Source organism: Canis lupus, chromosome 5, assembly GCF_003254725.2.
Source record: "Canis lupus dingo isolate Sandy chromosome 5, ASM325472v2, whole genome shotgun sequence".
In the NCBI taxonomy this organism is placed as follows: Eukaryota; Metazoa; Chordata; class Mammalia; order Carnivora; family Canidae; genus Canis; species Canis lupus.
The window spans coordinates 75,507,799-75,525,911 of NC_064247.1; the positions used below are offsets into that span (position 1 = coordinate 75,507,799).

The window sequence follows — 18,113 nt, forward strand, 5'->3', positions numbered from 1 at the left end:
TTTGCATTCTACTGTGTCTCCTTCTACAACTCGTATTAGGTGTATGTCAGATTTTCAGTCTGTCTTCCATGTTATTTCACTTCTCTTTGGTTCCAGTTATTTCCTGTTTTCCAGTGCTTTACTTTTTCTTCAGCTGTGTCTAATCTCTTTTAATTTGTCCACTGGTTTAATTTCAGTGACTGAGCACTTTATTTTTTTTTTTTAATTTTTTTTTATTTATTTATGATAATCACACACACAGAGAGAGAGAGAGGGAGAGACAGAGAGAGGCAGAGACACAGGCAGAGGGAGAAGCAGGCTCCATGCACCGGGAGCCCGACGTGGGATTCGATCCCGGGTCTCCAGGATCGCGCCCTGGGCCAAAGGCAGGTGCCAAACCGCTGCGCCACCCAGGGATCCCTGAGCACTTTATTTTTTTTTTTTTTTTTTTTTTTTTTTTTTAAATTTTTATTTATTCATGATAGGCACACAGTGAGAGAGAGAGGGGCAGAGACACAGGCAGAGGGAGAAGCAGGCTCCATGCACCGGGAGCCTGACGTGGGATTTGATCCCGGATCTCCAGGATCGTGCCCTGGGCCAAAGGCAGGCGCCAAACTGCTGCGCCACCCAGGGATCCCTCCCTGAGCACTTTATTTTTAAAAATTGTTTGGTTAGGGATCCCTGGGTGGCGCAGCGGTGTGGCGCCCGCCTTTGGCCCAGGGCGCGATCCTGGAGACCCGGGATCGAATCCCACGTCGGGCTCCTGGTGCATGGAGCCTGCTTCTCCCTCTGCCTGTGTCTCTGCCTCTCTCTGTGTGTGATGACTATCATTAAAAAAAAAAAAAAAAAAAAAAAATTGTTTGGTTTGTTTTGAAATCTGCTTGTTCTTTTTCTTTTTCTTTCTTTTTTTTAAGATTTATTTATTTATTTATTTATTTATTTATTTATTTATGAATGATAGAGAGAGAGAGAGAGGCAGAGACACAGGAGGAGGGAGAAGCAGGCTCCATGCCAGGAGCCCGACGCGGGACTTGACCCCGGGACCCCAGGATCGCGCCCCAGGCCAAAGGCAGGCACCAAACTGCTGAGCCACCCAGGGATCCCCTGCTTGTTCTTTTTCTATAGGATCTTGATTTTTGAGGCTTTCTTTTATATTTGTAGTCATTTTAAGTATATACTTATAGTTCCTGTCTGATAGTTCTTTTATGAGAAGTTCTTTGGGTTCTAGAGTTATTCTTATTTTTTGTTGGCTCTTCTGTGCATTATTTTCTTTTGTGTTTAGTATTTTTTATTCGTCTTTAACAAGGTTTTGTCTATGAGGTGATGTCATATGGCCTTTAATGAAGTTATATTTCTTAGAGAAATAGGAGTGAATTTGTTTTTTTTTTTTATATGCCCTGGCTTGGGCTAATTTTTGTGTTAATTTCTTGCTGTAGAGCTCCTGGAACATTCAGGTACTATAATTGAAATTAGAATTGGGATCCCCAAGTCCATATGACTCTAGGCCCACGGTTTCAGTTCTCAAGAGGTGCTTTTTCCGCTATCCCTTGCAGCCCAGGCAGAAAGGCTTTTTTTGTCTGCTCCCCAGGCTGTTAGGTGAGCTTTCCTGATATGTCCTCTGCTGCATAGAGTTTCTACTTTATTTAGGATTTTAATTCTAATTCTCCACCTTCCATAAGCCCAAGACCAGTCCCGTTATATAGGTATAACAAAACCCAGGCGGAAGTTATTGAAACTTCTTTCACCTCCCCATGCACTGCCCTAAAGCTGCTGTGTCTGCTCATGTGCTGCTACTGTGGTTTGCAGTTCCTTCTTTGAACTGGCACTCTGGGATTTCCCTTTCTGTCTTTGAATTTATCTATACATTTTTTTTATTTTTTTATTTATTTATGATAGTCACAGAGAGAGAGAGAGAGGCAGAGACATAGGCAGAGGGAGAAGCAGTCTCCATGCACCGGGAGCCCGATGTGGGATTCGATCCCGGGTCTCCAGGATCGCGCCCTGGGCCAAAGGCAGGCGCTAAACCACTGCGCCACCCAGGGATCCCCTATCTATACATTTAAAATAATTTGGAGTATATTTTACCTGACATTTTTGGTCTTTATCTGGAAAATGTTTGTGTTGTATTAAGCTTTAGTTTTGCCTGAACTAGAAGTTCACTGTCAGCTCTTTAAGGGCGAATACCCTATATTGCTTTTTTTCATGTTTCCCTACAACTAGTACAAAATGTTCATTCCATTTGATGAATTTGAAATGACCTAAAGGAAACATTTTGACTACTCTGAGCATAGGAAGAAATAGCCAGTACCCTTTAAAATACATCTAGTGAAAAATAAATAAATAAATAAATAAATAAATAAATAAATAAATAAATAAAAAAAATACATCTAGTGACTTATCTTTCATATTATTTATGAGCCGCTGCTTCTCCTACTCAAGATCTGTTGATTTTCTTAGTTAAAAGACTGCCATCTCTTAAATGTTCAGTGCTTTTTTTTCTCTTCTGAGCTATTTAAATTGTTCTATCTGTTGGGTTTCCCTATTCTGTTTAGAAACAATATCTGGGAATACATTCTGATATAGTCTCTAAAACATCCATGAATTTTCCTGTGTAAAATTCTCATATCCATATCAGTTTCTTTGTAACCAAGAAGGGGTTTCAGCTGTATCTTACTGTTTTGAAAATCATTATCCTTAATTATTGTGGACGTTCTTTTTGTCTGTCTAGTGTCTGACTCCCTCAAACGTGTAGATGCCACCTTTTGTGGGAGGCAAGAAGCTGAAAATTCAAAACCCTTGATTCCCCACCCTCATTTGCTTCTAGTTTTTAGTTAGGAACTTTGGCTTCGTAAATCAGACATCTGCCCAAGGTTTGAATCTAGGGCTTGTGAGACAGAGGCAAGGAGCACTGCAACTCTTGGGCTCTCTTGGGAGTACCAGCTGCAGCATATGCATAGCAGCTGTGACAGCTGTGTCTTCACCAGGATAATCTGTGGTGTGATTTGGGGGTATTCTTTCTAGCCTCTGAATGTGGTTTTTGAGCCCTCCTGGATTTTGTGAGTAACTCAATGCATTATTATTATTAGTATTAAACTTTTTATTTTGGGAGATTGTAGCTTTATATGCAGTTATTAAAATAATACAGAGATTCTTAAACCCTTGACCCAGTATCACCTTATGGCAATATCTTATAATATCACAACCAGAATAATGACCTTGATACAGTCAAAATAGAAAACATTTCTGGGTTGTCTGGGTGGCTCAGTTGGTTAAGTGTCCAACTCTTGGTTTTAGCTCAGGTCATGATCTCATGAATTCTAAGATCGAGCTTCATGTGGGGCTCCTTTAAGCAGGGAGTCTGCTTAAAGATTTTCTCCCGGGCAGCCCTGGTGGTGCAGTGGTTTAGTACCACCTGCATCCTGGGGTGTGATCCTGGAGACCCAGGATCGAGTCCCATGTCGGGCTCCCTGCATGGAGCCTGCTTCTCTCCCTCTGCCTGTGTCTCTGCCTCTCTCTCTCTCTCTCAAATAAATAAATAAAACATTAAAAAAAAAAAGATTTTCTCCCTCTCCCCACCACCACTTGTGTGTGTATAAGTGCATTTTCTCTCTTTCTCTCAAATAAATATTTAAAAGAAAGAAAACATTTCTAAGTCCATTAAGATCCCTAATGTTACTTTTATAATCACACCCACTAAAAAACTCCACACCCACTTTCCTGCTGCCCCCTCTGGCAACTGCAAATTTGTTCTCCATTTCTATAATTTTGTCATCTCAAGAATGAAAAACACAGTATAAACCTTTTGAAATTGGCCCTTTTCGCTTTACAGATTCATTCAGGTTGTGGTGTGTATCAGTAGTTTGTTTTTATTGCTGACTAGGATTCTGTGCTATGGATGCACCACAGCTTGTATCACCATTCTTCCACTGAAGGACATCTGGGTGTTTTCCAGTTATGGGCTGTTACAAAGTGCTGCAAATCTTTGAGCGCATGTTTTTGTGTGAATATAGATTTTCTATTGCCACTATGACTAATTACTACAAATTTGACTGCTTACACAGCACAAATTCTCCTTTAATTTTGTAGACAGAAGTCTAAGATGGGTCTCATTATATTAAAATCAAAGCAGGTTTGTGTTTCTTGTGAATGTAGGACTTAGGTTCTCATTTTCTTGGGGTCTTGTCATCTGTGGACCAGCCCACCTTCTGGAAACCATCCTCATTCTTGGTTTATGGCCCCCTTCTTCTGTTTTCAAAGCCAGCAACAACTTGTTTTCCCTCTCAAGCTGTGAATCATGACTCCTCCTTCCATCCAGCTCATCTCTCTGACCCAGCTGAGAAAGATTCTCTGCTTTTAAGAACTCTGTGATTAGATTGGGCCCACACAGACAACCTAGGATAAATCCACCCCATCCTAAGGTCCATACTCTTAATCACATCCATTTTGCTGTATATGATAATTAATTCACAGATTTTGGTAGCAGGTGAGAAAGGGTGTGGACATCTGTGGTATCCCTTATAATTTCATTTCTCAGAGATAAATGCTCTGAGAGGGGTGCAGTTGCTGGGTCATAGGGTGGGTGCATGTTTAGGTTTTTTTGAGTGCTTTTTAAAATTTTTTATCTTAAGTAAACTCCATACCATATGTGGAACTCAAACACAAACCACAAGATCAAATGTTGCATGCTCTACCTGCCTGCAGCCAGGCACCCTGCACATTTTTTTAATTAAAATATTTATTAATGAATGAATGAATGAGAGGCAGAGACATAGGGAGAGGGAGAAGCAGGCTCCCCACAAGGAACCTGATGCCGGACTCGATCCCCGGTCTCCAGGATCACATCCTGGGCCACAGGCAGCGCTAAACCGCTGAGCCACCCAGTCAGCCCTCTTCTCATCCTTTCATCTTTTACAGAGCAAATGTTTTTAATTTTGTTGAAGTCCAGTTTATCAATTTTTCCTTTTATGGATTGCACTTTTTGTGTCAAGTCTAAGAATTCTTTGCCTAGTCTTAGATCCCAGATTTCCACCCCCCCTTGTTTTTTTAAAAAGATTCTATTTATTTATTCATGAAAGACAGAGACAGGCAGAGGTATAGGCATAGGCAGAGGGAGAAGCAGGCTCCATGAAGGGAGCCTGATGTGGGACTCCATCTGGGATTCCTGGATCATGCCCTGAGCTGAAGGCAGATACTCAATGCTACCCAGGTGTCCCCCAGATTATCCCCTTTGCTTTGTTGTAAAACTTTTATAATTTTATGTTCTACCTTTAAACTCATGATATATTTTTGATTTAATTTTTTTATAAATTCTGAGGTTTAGGTCAAGGTTAATCTTTTTGCCTATACTGTCTGTCCATTTTCCAGCACTATTTCTTGAAAAGACCATTTTTAATTGTTTTTGTACCTTTGTCATTGAATTGCTTTTGCACTTTGGTAAAAAAAAAAAAATTAGTCAAGCATATTTATGTGAGTCTAGTACTGTACTCTGTTCCTTCCATTTACATATGTCTATCCTTCTACAAGTACCACACAGTCTTGATTGCTAACCTGTATAATAAATCTCAAAATCTGATAGGCTGATTCCTCCCTCTTTATTCTTTTCAAAATTAACTATTTTATTTCCTTTGCCTTTTCATACATATTCAGGCAGGCACAAGTAGGGGAAGAGGCAGAGAGGAGGGAGAGGGACAAGCAGACTCTGCCCTGACCGCAGGGCCTGATCCCATGAACCCAAGATCATGACCTGAGCTAAAACCAAGAGCCAGACACTAAACCAACTGAGCCATCCAGATGTCCCTACCTTTTCATATATATTTTAGAATAATTTTGTCTCTAGAAAAATCCTGGGAATTTGGCAGGAATTGTGTTAAATCTTGTTACAGACTGAATTGTGTGTCCCTTCCCCAAATTCGTAGGTTGAAGCCTTAACCCCACAATGTGAGTGTATTTTGAGATAGGGCCTTAAGGAGGTATTTAACATTAAATGAGGTTGTAAGGGTAAGGGTGTTAATTTATGAGGACTGATGTCTGAATAAAAAAGAGGAAGAGGGGCGCCTGGGTAGCAGAGTTGGTTGAGTGTCTGACTCTTGGTTTTGGCTCAGGGTCATGAGATCCAGCCCTGAGTCAGGCTCTGTGCTTGGTGTGGATTCTGCTTGAGATTCCCTCTCCCTTTCCCTCTGCTCCTCCTGCTCGTGCTTGCACTCTCTCTCTCTCTTTCTCTCTCTCTCTCTCTCTCAAAAAAATAATACAATCTTAAAAAAAAAAAAAAGGACAAGATATCAGAGAATACTCTCTCCAAGCATGCATAGAGGAGAGGCTATATGAAGACACAGCAAGAAGACAGCTATCTGAAAGCCAGAAAGAGAGGTCTCACCAGGCACCTTGATCTTGGACTTCTAGCCTTCAGAACTGTGAGAAAATAAATTTCTCTTGTTTAAGCCACCCAGTGTATGGCTTTCTGTTATGGCAGCCCTCGGAGACTAATAGAGACCTATATATCAATCTGAGGGGGAATTGATATCTTTACTAGGTTGGGTCTTCCAGTCCATAAACACTGTATGTCCATGTCCTTCCATTCATGTAGATCTTCCTTGATTTCTTTTATCACCATTTTGTAGTTTTGATCCTACAAGTGCTATATATGTTTTGTTAGATTTCTGTGTAATATTTTTCTCTTCAGTGATTATAAATAGCACTATATTTACAATTTCAGTGGCCGCTGGTTCACTGCTAGCATATAGAACTATAATTGATTATGTTTATCTTATATCCTGAAAACCTGCTGAACTTACTTATTAGTACTAGGAACTTTTAATACACTTTGTGGGATTTTCTATATAGGTAATCATTATTACTTTTTCCTTTTCATTCCATATTATACTGGCTCAAACTTCTGGCTCTATGTTGAATAAAAACAGTGAAAGCAGACATCCTTGCTCTGTTCCCAGCTTAGGGAAAAGCATTCAGTCTTTTGATTAGCTTTGGTTTTTTTATAGGTGCTTTTTAATCAACTTGAGTAAGTTCTCTTCTACTCCTTATTGTTTCAGAATTTTTATCGTGAGTGGGTATTATATTTTGTCAAGTACTTTTTCTTTATTAATTTTTGTTGTTGTTCATGAGAGACACAGAGAGAGGCAGAGACAGAGGGAGAAGCAGGCTCCACGCAGGGAGCCCGATGTGGGACTCGATCGATCTCTCTCTCATGAATGAATAAATAAAATCTTAAAAAGAAATAAAACATGGTACAAGCCATTGGTTTTTATTATATTCACAGAGCTTTGCAAACATCACCATAGTCCATTTCAGACCATTTTCATCACCCTAAAAAGAAAGAAATCCTGCACCTATTAGCAGCCACTCACCCCTTTAGCTGTCACTCTTCCTTTTTTTTTTTTTTTTTTTTTAGAGGCAGAGACACAAGGCAGAGGGAGAAGCAGGCTCCATGGAGGGAGCCTGACTTGGGACTGGATCCCGGGTCTCCAGGATCACGCCCTGGGCTGAAGGTGGCGCTAAACCGTTGAGCCACCCAAGCTGTCACTCTTCCATTTCCTCCCACTCCTGCCACTCCCAGCCTGGGCAACCACTAGTCTTTCTCTGTGTACTTCTCTATTCTGGACATTTCATTTTAATGGGTTATATAATGTGTGGCTTTGTGTGTCATTTCTTCAGTTAGTATAATGTTTCTTTATTCATGATAGACATAGAAAGAGAGAGAGGGGCAGAGACACAGGGGAAGGAGAAGCAGGCTCCATGCCGGAAGCCCGACGTGGGACTCGATCCCAGGGCTCCAGGATCATGCCCTGGGCCAAAGACAGGCACTAAATCGCTGAGCCACCCAGGGATCCCCAAAGATTTCTTTATTTTAGAGAAAGAGAGAATGTGCTTGTGGGGAGAGGGGCAGAGGGAGACCAATAAAGAACTTCAAGCACTCCCTACTGAGCACAAAGCCCATTGCAGGACTCAATCTCACAACAAGATCATGACCTGAGCTGAAACCAAGAGTCAGATGCTCAACTGACTATGCCACTGAGGCACCTCTCTCTCAATATCTTTTATTATTTATTTATTTATTTATTTTAAATATTTATTTATTTATTTATGATAGACATAGAGATAGAGAGAGAGGCAGAGACACAGGAGAAGGGAGAAGCAGGCTCCATGCAGGGAGCCTGACATGGGACTCGATCCCGGGACTCCAGGATAGCACCCTGGGCCAAAGGCAGGCGCCAAACCACTGAGCCACCCAGGGATCCCCTCTCAATATCTTTTAAATAAATTCCTTTTCTGTCTTAGCCAGAGTCAATGTCTGTGTCTTCATCTAAAAATCCCAACAAATACCTTTCTCCAGCTGCATTTGTTAATAGCTTTTATTTTAGCACTTACTGTACTCAGTTTACATATTAGTCTCTACCACTGCTCTGTGAGCTTAAGGGCATAGACTTTGTATCTTTTTTTTTTTTTTTGTATGTCCAGTCAGACACATGGTAAATAATTTATAGGTATTTGTTGAATGAAAGAATAAATAAATGAATAGGTTTTATTAATGATCACTATTTTTTAAAATGTCTTGGGTAGACTTTGATCTATGGAGATTTCATTATTATCCTTTTGGCTATATCTTTTCTATCAGTCTTCATCTTAAAAGTAGAGAGCTTTTGGTCCTCCATCTGTGTTCAGCAAGTAACTCCCCCAGAAACAGACTGTAATATTTATTATATGATTGGAATGACATTTTATTTCAGCTTAATCATGACCATAGTTCAAGCACAGACATGTGGGAAGTTCCTTACTCATTCCACGAGACTTATTTTGCAACTCCTACTGTTTCCTTTATTTCAGGTTGACTTGTCTGTCCTCTTGCAGAACTGTGGTTTCCACAGCAGTGCATTTCACAGTGCACATTCTTGTCAGAGTGAGCAAAAGCTTTGATGCGTGCCTGGAAGCCTTGTTTCCCACACAGGAAGCACATGGTATTCCCTCAGCCTTTCCTGCATTTAACTTTGGGTTTCCTTATGGATAACCTTTTCCCTTGTTTTCTCCCATTTAGCATAGGTCGGGTTAAAATGTGTCAGAGGGATTTTGAACTACAAAGTGTCCCATTACTAAAGTGTCCAGGCTGTAAAAAAAAAAAAAAAAAAAGTGTCCAGGCTGTGACTGGGGTGACTGCTGGTAAGATTGCTGCGTGGAGGAGATGGGATAGATGTAGGCGACGTAGGGGTATGAGCTAAATATTCTGACACTTGGCACAGTGTCCTATTTATTGCTAAGGCAGTTTGGAGAGACTGCTTTTTTTGGTGCTTTGGGGGATTTTCTTACAGATTTTACTGCAAGAAAAAATAGAACTGAGTGAACCTGAGGAGGGGCAGCAGGGAAATAAATTGTTGGATTTTTTGAGTGACTTCCCTGACTTTCATTTATAAACATAGTTAGTGGCTTCATGTTTTTCCTCCTTTGAAACTAAATCAACTAGATTGCACTTGAACACAGGAAACCCTTTCTAGATCTTCTCTCATACGTCGTTTCTTATCTTCTTTGCCATCCTTTTCCTTCCTTCCTTCTTTCCTTCCTTCCCCCACCCTCTCTTTCTTTATTGTTGTTGTAATTTCAGCTAGATGCCTTGTTAAATGGACATTCATTGAGAATACTCAAGAAAGGGGTGAGATATAAAGCAAAATTTCAGAAAGATAAAGATATCATTTTAGTTGTGATTAGTATTCCTTCATCTCATTTATAAATTATAAAACTACAGGGAAGTACATTGAAGAGATTTGTGATGACTCACAATGTAGTGGTAAAAGAATGATGGACAGCATTTTAGTGACAATTCTCCATATAGGTTAGTTTTCACAGGAGCGTTCACTTAATGAGTTTTGACAGTTGTATACATCCATGTAGCCACCACCCCAAATATGATCTAGTGTGATTCCATCATCTCGGAAAGTTCCCTCGTGTACCCTCCAGTTGGTTCTCCTCTCCCACCCCCTCAACACCCTCTGCCTTGAGCAACTGTTCATTTTTATTAGATTAATTTTGCCTGTACCAGAACTTCATATAAATCAAATCATATGTTGTGTAACTCTTTTGTGCCTGCCCTCTTTCACTCAGCATAATGAATATGAGATTCATCCATGTTGCTTTGTCTATCAGTAGTAGTTCATTCATTTTTATTTCCGTAGTATAAGAGTATACCATATCCATCCATCCTAGTGACAGACATTTGGGTTGTTTCCAATTTTTTTTAAGACATGTTTTTATTTCTCTTGGGTAAGCAAAAACCTAGGAATGGGATTTCTAGGGCACAAGGTAGATGTGTGTTTAATGTTATAACAAAGTGCCAGACAGATCTTCCAAATGATTGTACTATTTTATGTCCCTGCCAGCAGTGTATGAGGGTTCCACTTGGTCCATTTTCTTGCCCACATCTGGTGTTGTCAGTCTTTTTTATTTTAGTGGATGTGAAATGTTACTTCCTGTGGTTTTAAATTACATCATTCTGAAGACTAATAATGATGACATCTTTTTGTGTGCTTATTGGCCATTTGTGTCTTCTTTTGGGTAGTGTCTGTTCCAGGTTCATTTTGAATTGGGTTGTTCACCAGTCTGTCGTTGATTTGTAGAAGTTCTTTATATATTCTGGATATGGATATGCTGTCAGATATAAATGTTATTGAGTATTTTTCCCAGTCTGTGTCTTGCCTGTTCACCTTTTTCTGGTGTGTTTTGATAAGCAGAAATTTAAAATTTTGAAGTTCAGTTTGTCTGTTTTTTCCTTTTATGGTAAGTGCTATTTGTGTCCTAAGAAACCCACTGATCTTAAGGCTGAGAAGATTTCTGTCTCTCTTTTTTTTAATAAACCTTATGGCTAATGGCTAAAGTTTAGATTTTTGCTATATTGGATTAATTTTTATATATGGACACATTTTAGATATTTTTCTAAAATATTCTATTTATTTATTCATGAGAGATATAGAGAGAGGCAGAGACATAGACAGAGGGAGAAGCAGGCTCCTTACAGGAAGCCTGATGCAGGATTCAATCCTTGGACCCAGGATCGTGCCCTGAGCCACCCAGCCAGATGTCCCCATTTTAGGTTTTTGTTTTTTTTTTTTTAAGATTTTATTTATTCATGAGAGACACACACACACAGAGAAGCAGAGACATAGGCAGAGGGAGAGGCAGGCTCCATGCTGAGAGCCCGACACGGGACTCAATCCCGGGACTCCAGGATCACGCCCTGGGCCAAAGGCAGGCGCTAAACCGCTGAGCCACCCACGGATCCCCAATTTTAGATTTTTTTTAAAGTGTCATAAAGGTAATATCTAGTTATTTAAGAAGGCCAAATAATGCGAAAGGATGAAGAAGATGAATTAATAGTTTGACATTTCTCTTTCTTAGCCTCCTTTGTCCAGTACTGTAAGTAGTAGCCACATGTAGCTATGGAGCACCTGCAATGTGGGGAGTCCAGATTCAGGTGCACTGTAAGTATAAAATATACACTAAGTTTTAAAAACTTAGTAAGAAAAGCTTAAGCAAACTGTCTCAGGAATTTTTATGTCAGTTACTCTATTGAAGTAACATTAAATAGAATCAATGATTAAAATTCATTTTGCCTTTACATTCTTTAACGTGCTTTCTGTAAAGTTTAAATTCTATATGTGGCTCCAATTTATAGTTCTTATTATATTTCATTTGGACAGTTCTAGACTTTTCCCTGAGCATTCTGTATCTGTGTATGGAATTTTTTTCCACATACAAAATTGCTTTTATTTGCATTAATGGTATCATCTAAGCCAGTTTTCCTGGAATTTGTCCTTTTTGCTTAAAAATACAAAATATATATAGACACTAATACATTTCATGTTAGTACATTGTAGATTTATCAGATATTCTTTTTTTTTAAGATTTTATTTATTCATGAGAGACAGAAAGAATCAGAGACATAGGCAGAGGGAGAAGCAAGCTCCTTACGGCAAGCCTGATGTGGGACTTGATCCCAGGACCTCAGGATCATGACCTGAGCCAAAGGCAAGTGCTCAACCGCTGAGCCACCCAGGTGTCCCAGTTTATCTGATATTCTTATTGACAGCTGCGTAGTGTTCTATTTTGAATGTTCTGTAACTTATAAAGCCATTTTCCTATAAAGACATTTAGATTATTTACCAGTTGCTCTCTGATAATGTGTTTGTAGAGACAGCTTCATATTTAGAAAGGCAATAAAACTCATATTAGAATTTCCTTCTCAAATAGAAATAGTTATTCCTTCTGGGATGAGTGAGTTGTATTGAGGAAATAAGGCTACCCTCCTAAAGGACAGAATAACTTACCAGCTATAATAAGAACAATCTGAAGGGGAACAAATACAATATAGTGTATTTCTCCTGCTGAAATTTAGACTGTGCCTCTCTTGTTCAGTGAGTTTAGGCAGCATAGAGGGTCACCAAGGAAAAGAACTAACATTTTTTGTCTCAGCATAAGGGATTTGTTTGTTTTATTTTTTTATTTTTATTTTTTAAGATTTTTATTTATTTATTCATAGAGACACACAGAGAGAGAGAGAGAGAGAGAGAGAAAGGGGCAGAGACACAGGCAGAGGGAGAAGCAGGCACCATACAGAGAGCCTGACATGGGACTCGATCCCGGGTCTCCAGGATCACGCCCTGGGCTGCAGGCGGCACTAAACCGCTGCGCCACTGGGGCTGCCCTTTTTTTGGTTTTTAAAGACATTTATTTGTTTTAGAGAGCACAAGTGGGTGGCAGGGCAGAGAGGGCGAGGGAGAGAGATTCTCAAGCCGACTTGCCACTGAGTGAGTAGCCCAACTTCAGGGCCGATTCCATGACCCATGAGACCACCACCCAAGCCAACACCAAGAGTTGGACACTCAACCGACTGAGCCACCCAAGCGCCTCACTTAGCAGAGTTTTTAATGCCTGCTGTATGAAAATTCTATAGAACAACTTCCTTCTCTCTCTCTTTTTTTTTTTTTTTTTTTTTTGAGAGCAAAGCAACCTTCCTAATACTTATAAAACATTGTATGAGCATTTTGTGGGAGGAAAGACCCAGAAAAGAACAAATCTGTAAGTATTAGCAAGAATGAATGAGATTAGATTAGTTAAATATCCTTTGGTCAGTTTAACATGTTTGAGTGCCAAAATGGGTCATCATCTAATTTCCATAAATTAGGTGGCCTGGGAAATACGCCTTCTTTTCAGTTAGCACATGGATCTGATAAATCCGAAGCTTGAAGTAGTTTTTAGAGGCAGGGAGGAAAGTCGACAGATGGAAGCAGCCGCTCCAGCAGAGGTGTATCCAGCACATTGTCAGCATTTCATCCTCAGGCCAGAGTTGTTTCAGTTCCTAAACTGGGAATTAAGTCTATGATCTGATTCTGTCCCTGGGAATTCTTTTAAAACAACGAGGTCATGACCTTTTTCCTTTATCTTACAGTTAATAAAATTAATTTCTCTTTCCAGTTAGCAGTTTGCCTTTAGAATTTTGGAAGTGAAATATTTCCTTGGTGAGGCTTTTATTTTCTTCTCCCTGACCCGTGTTCTGGTTGACTTAAGATTCATCCAGGCATTCGAAGCCAGTATGTGCATGTGCATGTGTGTTCTTTTAAATACGTGGGAAATGGGTGCCAGGAGAAAAAGTGAGCAGTCTCTCGTATAAAAAAGTGATGGTTTTATTTTTCTTCATGAAAAGAAACCTGGAAGAAAAAGTTGAATGAACTTTTTGGAAGCAGACTGACTTCTAGACCTTAAACTGTGAGTTAAGGCCTAACTAGAGTACCTCTCATAGGTTTTCATGAACAAGATATTGATACACTGAGCCTAGTCTTGAGTTTTTAAACATTTCTAGTTCTGATTGAGTTTTGGAACCATTTTTCCAGGCAACTATATATTGCTTCCTTAGAACCTGACAGTGTCACTAATCTGGATCCTTTGGCAGAAGTTGACATCTTATTGACTCAGCACTCCTGACTGGAGTCTTGAAATCGTGGGTGTATTCTTGCTGCCCAGTGTTGTTATTTGTGAACAGATATGAAATATCATATAATTTTTATTTATTTAGAGATTCTGAGCTCTTTGTCAGACTCTTCAGATTAAGACCCCTCTTGTAACTATTTTGAGCCTCTGATATTTTACCAGTAAAGAGAAGAGAAAGCTGTTACTAATGTTACTCTTGGCTCCTTCTTTGGAAGTAGGTACAGTATAATTATATGTGCTCTTTACTTGGATAGTCCTGCCTTTTTCAGACCTTAGCTTCATGTAATTCTTCAAGCTGTAAAATAGGGATCATTCCTACCTCATAGAGCTGTTTTGAGAATGAAATGAGATAAAGTATCATACAGATGATGGCACAGAAGGTCTCAATAAAAATTAGTTCTTGACCCCTTTTACCCCTTCTTAAATAAAAAGGTTAATCTTCACTTATTAGTTACTATTTGGACGAGGAAATTAAAAATGATTAGGAAAAATAGGTAGAGTTAACAAATAGATAAAACTAAATTAGTTGAAAAAACTGTGTAGGTTTAACCAATATTTACAGCCTCTTCCTTCTAAGTAAAAACTTTGAATTAGAAGAGAACGCTTTCTGGCAGAAATTTCACTGACTGTTCTTTCCTCTGTTTATCCTAATGTATAAAGAAACACCTGGGGTTCCTGGGTGGCTCAGTAGTTGAGCATCTGCCTTTGGCTTGGGTCGTGGTCCCGGAGTCCTGGGATCGAGTCCCATATAGGCTCCTGGTTTCTCCCTCTGCCTGTGTCTCCAACTCTCTCTCTGTTTCTCTGATGAATAAATAAGTAAAATCTTAAAAACAACAACAAAACATCTGAGGAGAGAGACTCAGAAATCTGTTCTTCCTGTGAATGTTAGGCTATATTAATGTTTGTATGTGTTGGACTATATAAACGCATATTCAGAAAAGAGCTTGAGAATAAAAACTTAGCTACAGGGGAAGTCTAACCATAGGATTTTTTTTTTCTAACCATAGGATTTATGAAGATATTAACCTTAAAAAAATTCATTTGTTTTTGTAGAAATCTTTTAAGTTTATTAGTTTGTTCTGGTATCACAATTTTTTTAAGTCCTCAATTTCATTTACTTAGGATATCATTAATTAGCTGATATTTGATCATTTTATACATATATGTATACACACACAGAAATCACTAATTATGAAGTTGTATATGTTTCTAGTGACACTATTTAAGATGTTTTAATTTGTAGCCTGTCTCAGAGAACATTTGGCAGTGTCTGCAGATATTTGTGGCTATCATAACCTGGACTAGATACAGGGGAGGCAAGGGTACTACTGGCACCTAGGGGTTAGAAGCCAATGATGCTGCTAAACATCCTGCGATATTATAAAGGATAGCCTCCTACAAGAAAGAACTGTCCAGTTTGATCAGTGCCCAGGTTGAAAAACCTTGATTAGCACTGCAGTGAAGCCTATGTGATTATTTAGCTTTTTTTTTTTTTTTTTACAGTTCTAAAATGTGCCCCCCCCTTTTTTTAACTTGGTACAGTATATGCTCATATAGGACATATTTGATAAATGAATAAACAAACTAAACTAAGCAAGCCCTGTCTTGAATTTTGTTTTGGGCAAGTCCTTTATTTTATTTATTTATTTTTTTTTTGGGGGGGGGCAAGTCCTTTAGCAAATGAGTTGATTTCTACAAACTGATCTTCATTGTTGTCTAATAAGATTTATGGACTGTTTCTTTGAGTCTAGTGCCAATTAAAGGCTCCCAAGGAACATAAATGAAGTGTTTGATATAATCCTCATATTAAAGATACATTTATTACATGAAGCCTCCCAAAATATAAGATGGACCGTGTCTGAGTGCCAGAATATATAGCATTAAATGGAGATTTTAAAATTTTTTTAAAGGGAGACACTTGGCTGTCACTAAAACCTGCTACTCTTAAACTTGGGGTTGTGAGTTCGAGCCCCACATTGGGGAAATAGATTGTACTTAAAATTTAATTTAAAAAATTTAAGAGGAACCTCTGACACACATAAACCACTGTCACATTCATTACGGTTGAATTAATTCTACCTGATTGAAATAAGAGCAGGGAACATGCTGTCTATGTCTGTCTATATTATTCTAGGACAGGAGTCTCAAACTCCATTATCAACCAGTCAGCTCTTGGCGCATGAAACATTACGAGATCTTACAGTTTCTCAAGAGATGTTGGGGATCTGGATTTTATGTGAATTTGTGTGTGAATTTTTTTTTTTTTTTTCCTGTTTTAAGAAAAACAATGTGTGGTCAAACAAAAGCAGGCCAGTTTGGAAACTCTGATTTGGCTTCTTAACCAGTTCTTGAGACTCTAAATAATACATAGAGAATAGATTGCCTTAGCATAGAAAACAGACTGATTCTATTTCCCCCTCTTAATCCCCTTCATATCTGGTGGACACTTTGCAATCATTGCTTTTCCAGTTTCATCAGAGGAAACAAGTTGGGACATAATGTTTCTAGCAGTAGTCTGTGTTTAGGTGATTGCAGAAAAGTCAGCTACTCACTGCAAAGCTAGGAGTCAAAATTTATAGAGTAAAGCAGAAGCCCACATCTAGCTAACCTTCTACATAGCAATATGTGTCTTAATTCTTTTATTATTGTTATTATTATTCCCCCAGTTAAAAAAAAAAAAATTCCCCGTGCCTAATGAAATCAGTCTCATTTACCTTTAAAAACTATGAAGGAAGGATGCCTGGGTAGCTCAGCAGTTTAGCGCCACCTTCAGCCCAGGGCGTGATCCTGGAGACCTGGGATGAGTCCCACGTTAGGCTTCCTGCATGGAGCCTGCTTCTCCCTCTGCCTGTGTCTCTGCCTTTCTCTCTCTGTGTCTCTCTCATGAATCAATAAATAAAATCTTTTTTTTAAAAAAACTATGAAGGAGAACTATATTTACTTTTGACTTTTGAGCAACTCATTTTTATTTACATTACATATATTTTATTTATTTATTTATTTATTTATTTATTTTTAAGATTTTATTTATTCATGAGAGACACAGAGAAAGAGAGGCAGAGACACAGGCAGAGGGAGAAGCAGGCTCCACATAGGGAGCCCAACGCGGGACTCGATCCCGGGTCTCCAGGGTCATGCCCTGGGCTGAAGGCGGCGCTAAACCCCTGAGCCACCTGGGCTGCCCTATATATTTTTTTTAATTTATATTTCTGATCTACCTATTTTGCCCAAACCTTAAATTTGATACATTAGCCACATAAGTGTCTTGGTCTTTGTAAAGCAAGACATGATAGTGCAAATGTTGGAATATTTTACTCCATTTTTTCTTACTTTGTTTAAATTATTGAAAAATGAAAGTGCTGTTGGCAGTGAAACATCTGGATCTCAGACTCCTTTTTTTTTTCTTTTTTAAAGATTTATTTTTTCATTTGAGAAAGAGCGAGCACGAGCAGAGAGGAGAAGCAGAGGGAGAAGCAGACTCCCCACTGAACAAGGAGCCTGACATGAGGCTTGATCCCAGGACTCTCATATCATGACCTAAGCTGAAGGCAGATCTTTAACCATCGGAACCACCCAGGCGCCCCCCGCCGGCTCCTTTTTTTTTTTAAAAAATATTTTTTATTATGGAAAACTTCAAGCATACACAAAAGAGGAAAATATAATCCTTATACCTATGATCAGACTTCAGCAGTTACCAATATTTTGCCAATTGTGTTTTATGTTAAATCCTTCATATATATTATCAAATTGAATATTCAGAATAAATCTGTGAGGTAGATGTATTGTCTCCTTTTTATTTTTTTACTATGGAAAAGTCCAGACTATGGAGAAAATAGTGTATGAATCTTGATATACACATCACCCAACTTCCACACTTACCAGCCCAGTTCTCATCTGTATCTCCTGTGATCACCCCATCCACTCCACCAAAATCCCCACCAAGCGTTTTGAAGCAAAACTTTAACACCATGTCTTTTTATCTGTAAATATTTTAATTTGTATCTCTAAAAAGGAAGTATTCTTTTAGACACAATTACCATTATTACATCTGAAAGATAGCACCAGTTCCTTGAGATCTTCAAGTATTCATTTGCTGTTCATAATTCCTTAATTCTATCATAAGGGTTTTATTTTTAACTGTTGATTTGCTC

At 38.9% G+C, this 18,113-nt stretch overlaps 1 protein-coding gene across 3 annotated transcripts in view; it reads left to right on the forward strand.

Annotated features, from left to right (window-relative positions):
• CFDP1 (craniofacial development protein 1) overlaps positions 1 to 18,113 on the forward strand; it is a 128,760-nt gene that overhangs the window by 40,564 nt on the left and 70,083 nt on the right. Inside the window, exon 6 of one of the 3 annotated variants that reach the window (XM_049110697.1) lies at positions 17,377 to 17,740. The exons of the other annotated variants lie outside the window; for them this stretch is intronic. Within the exon in view, the coding sequence (XP_048966654.1) occupies positions 17,377 to 17,464 (88 nt within the window). The 3' untranslated portion in view covers positions 17,465 to 17,740. Of the gene's footprint in view, positions 1 to 17,376; positions 17,741 to 18,113 lie in introns of those variants that run through there. 3 annotated transcript variants of the gene reach the window in all.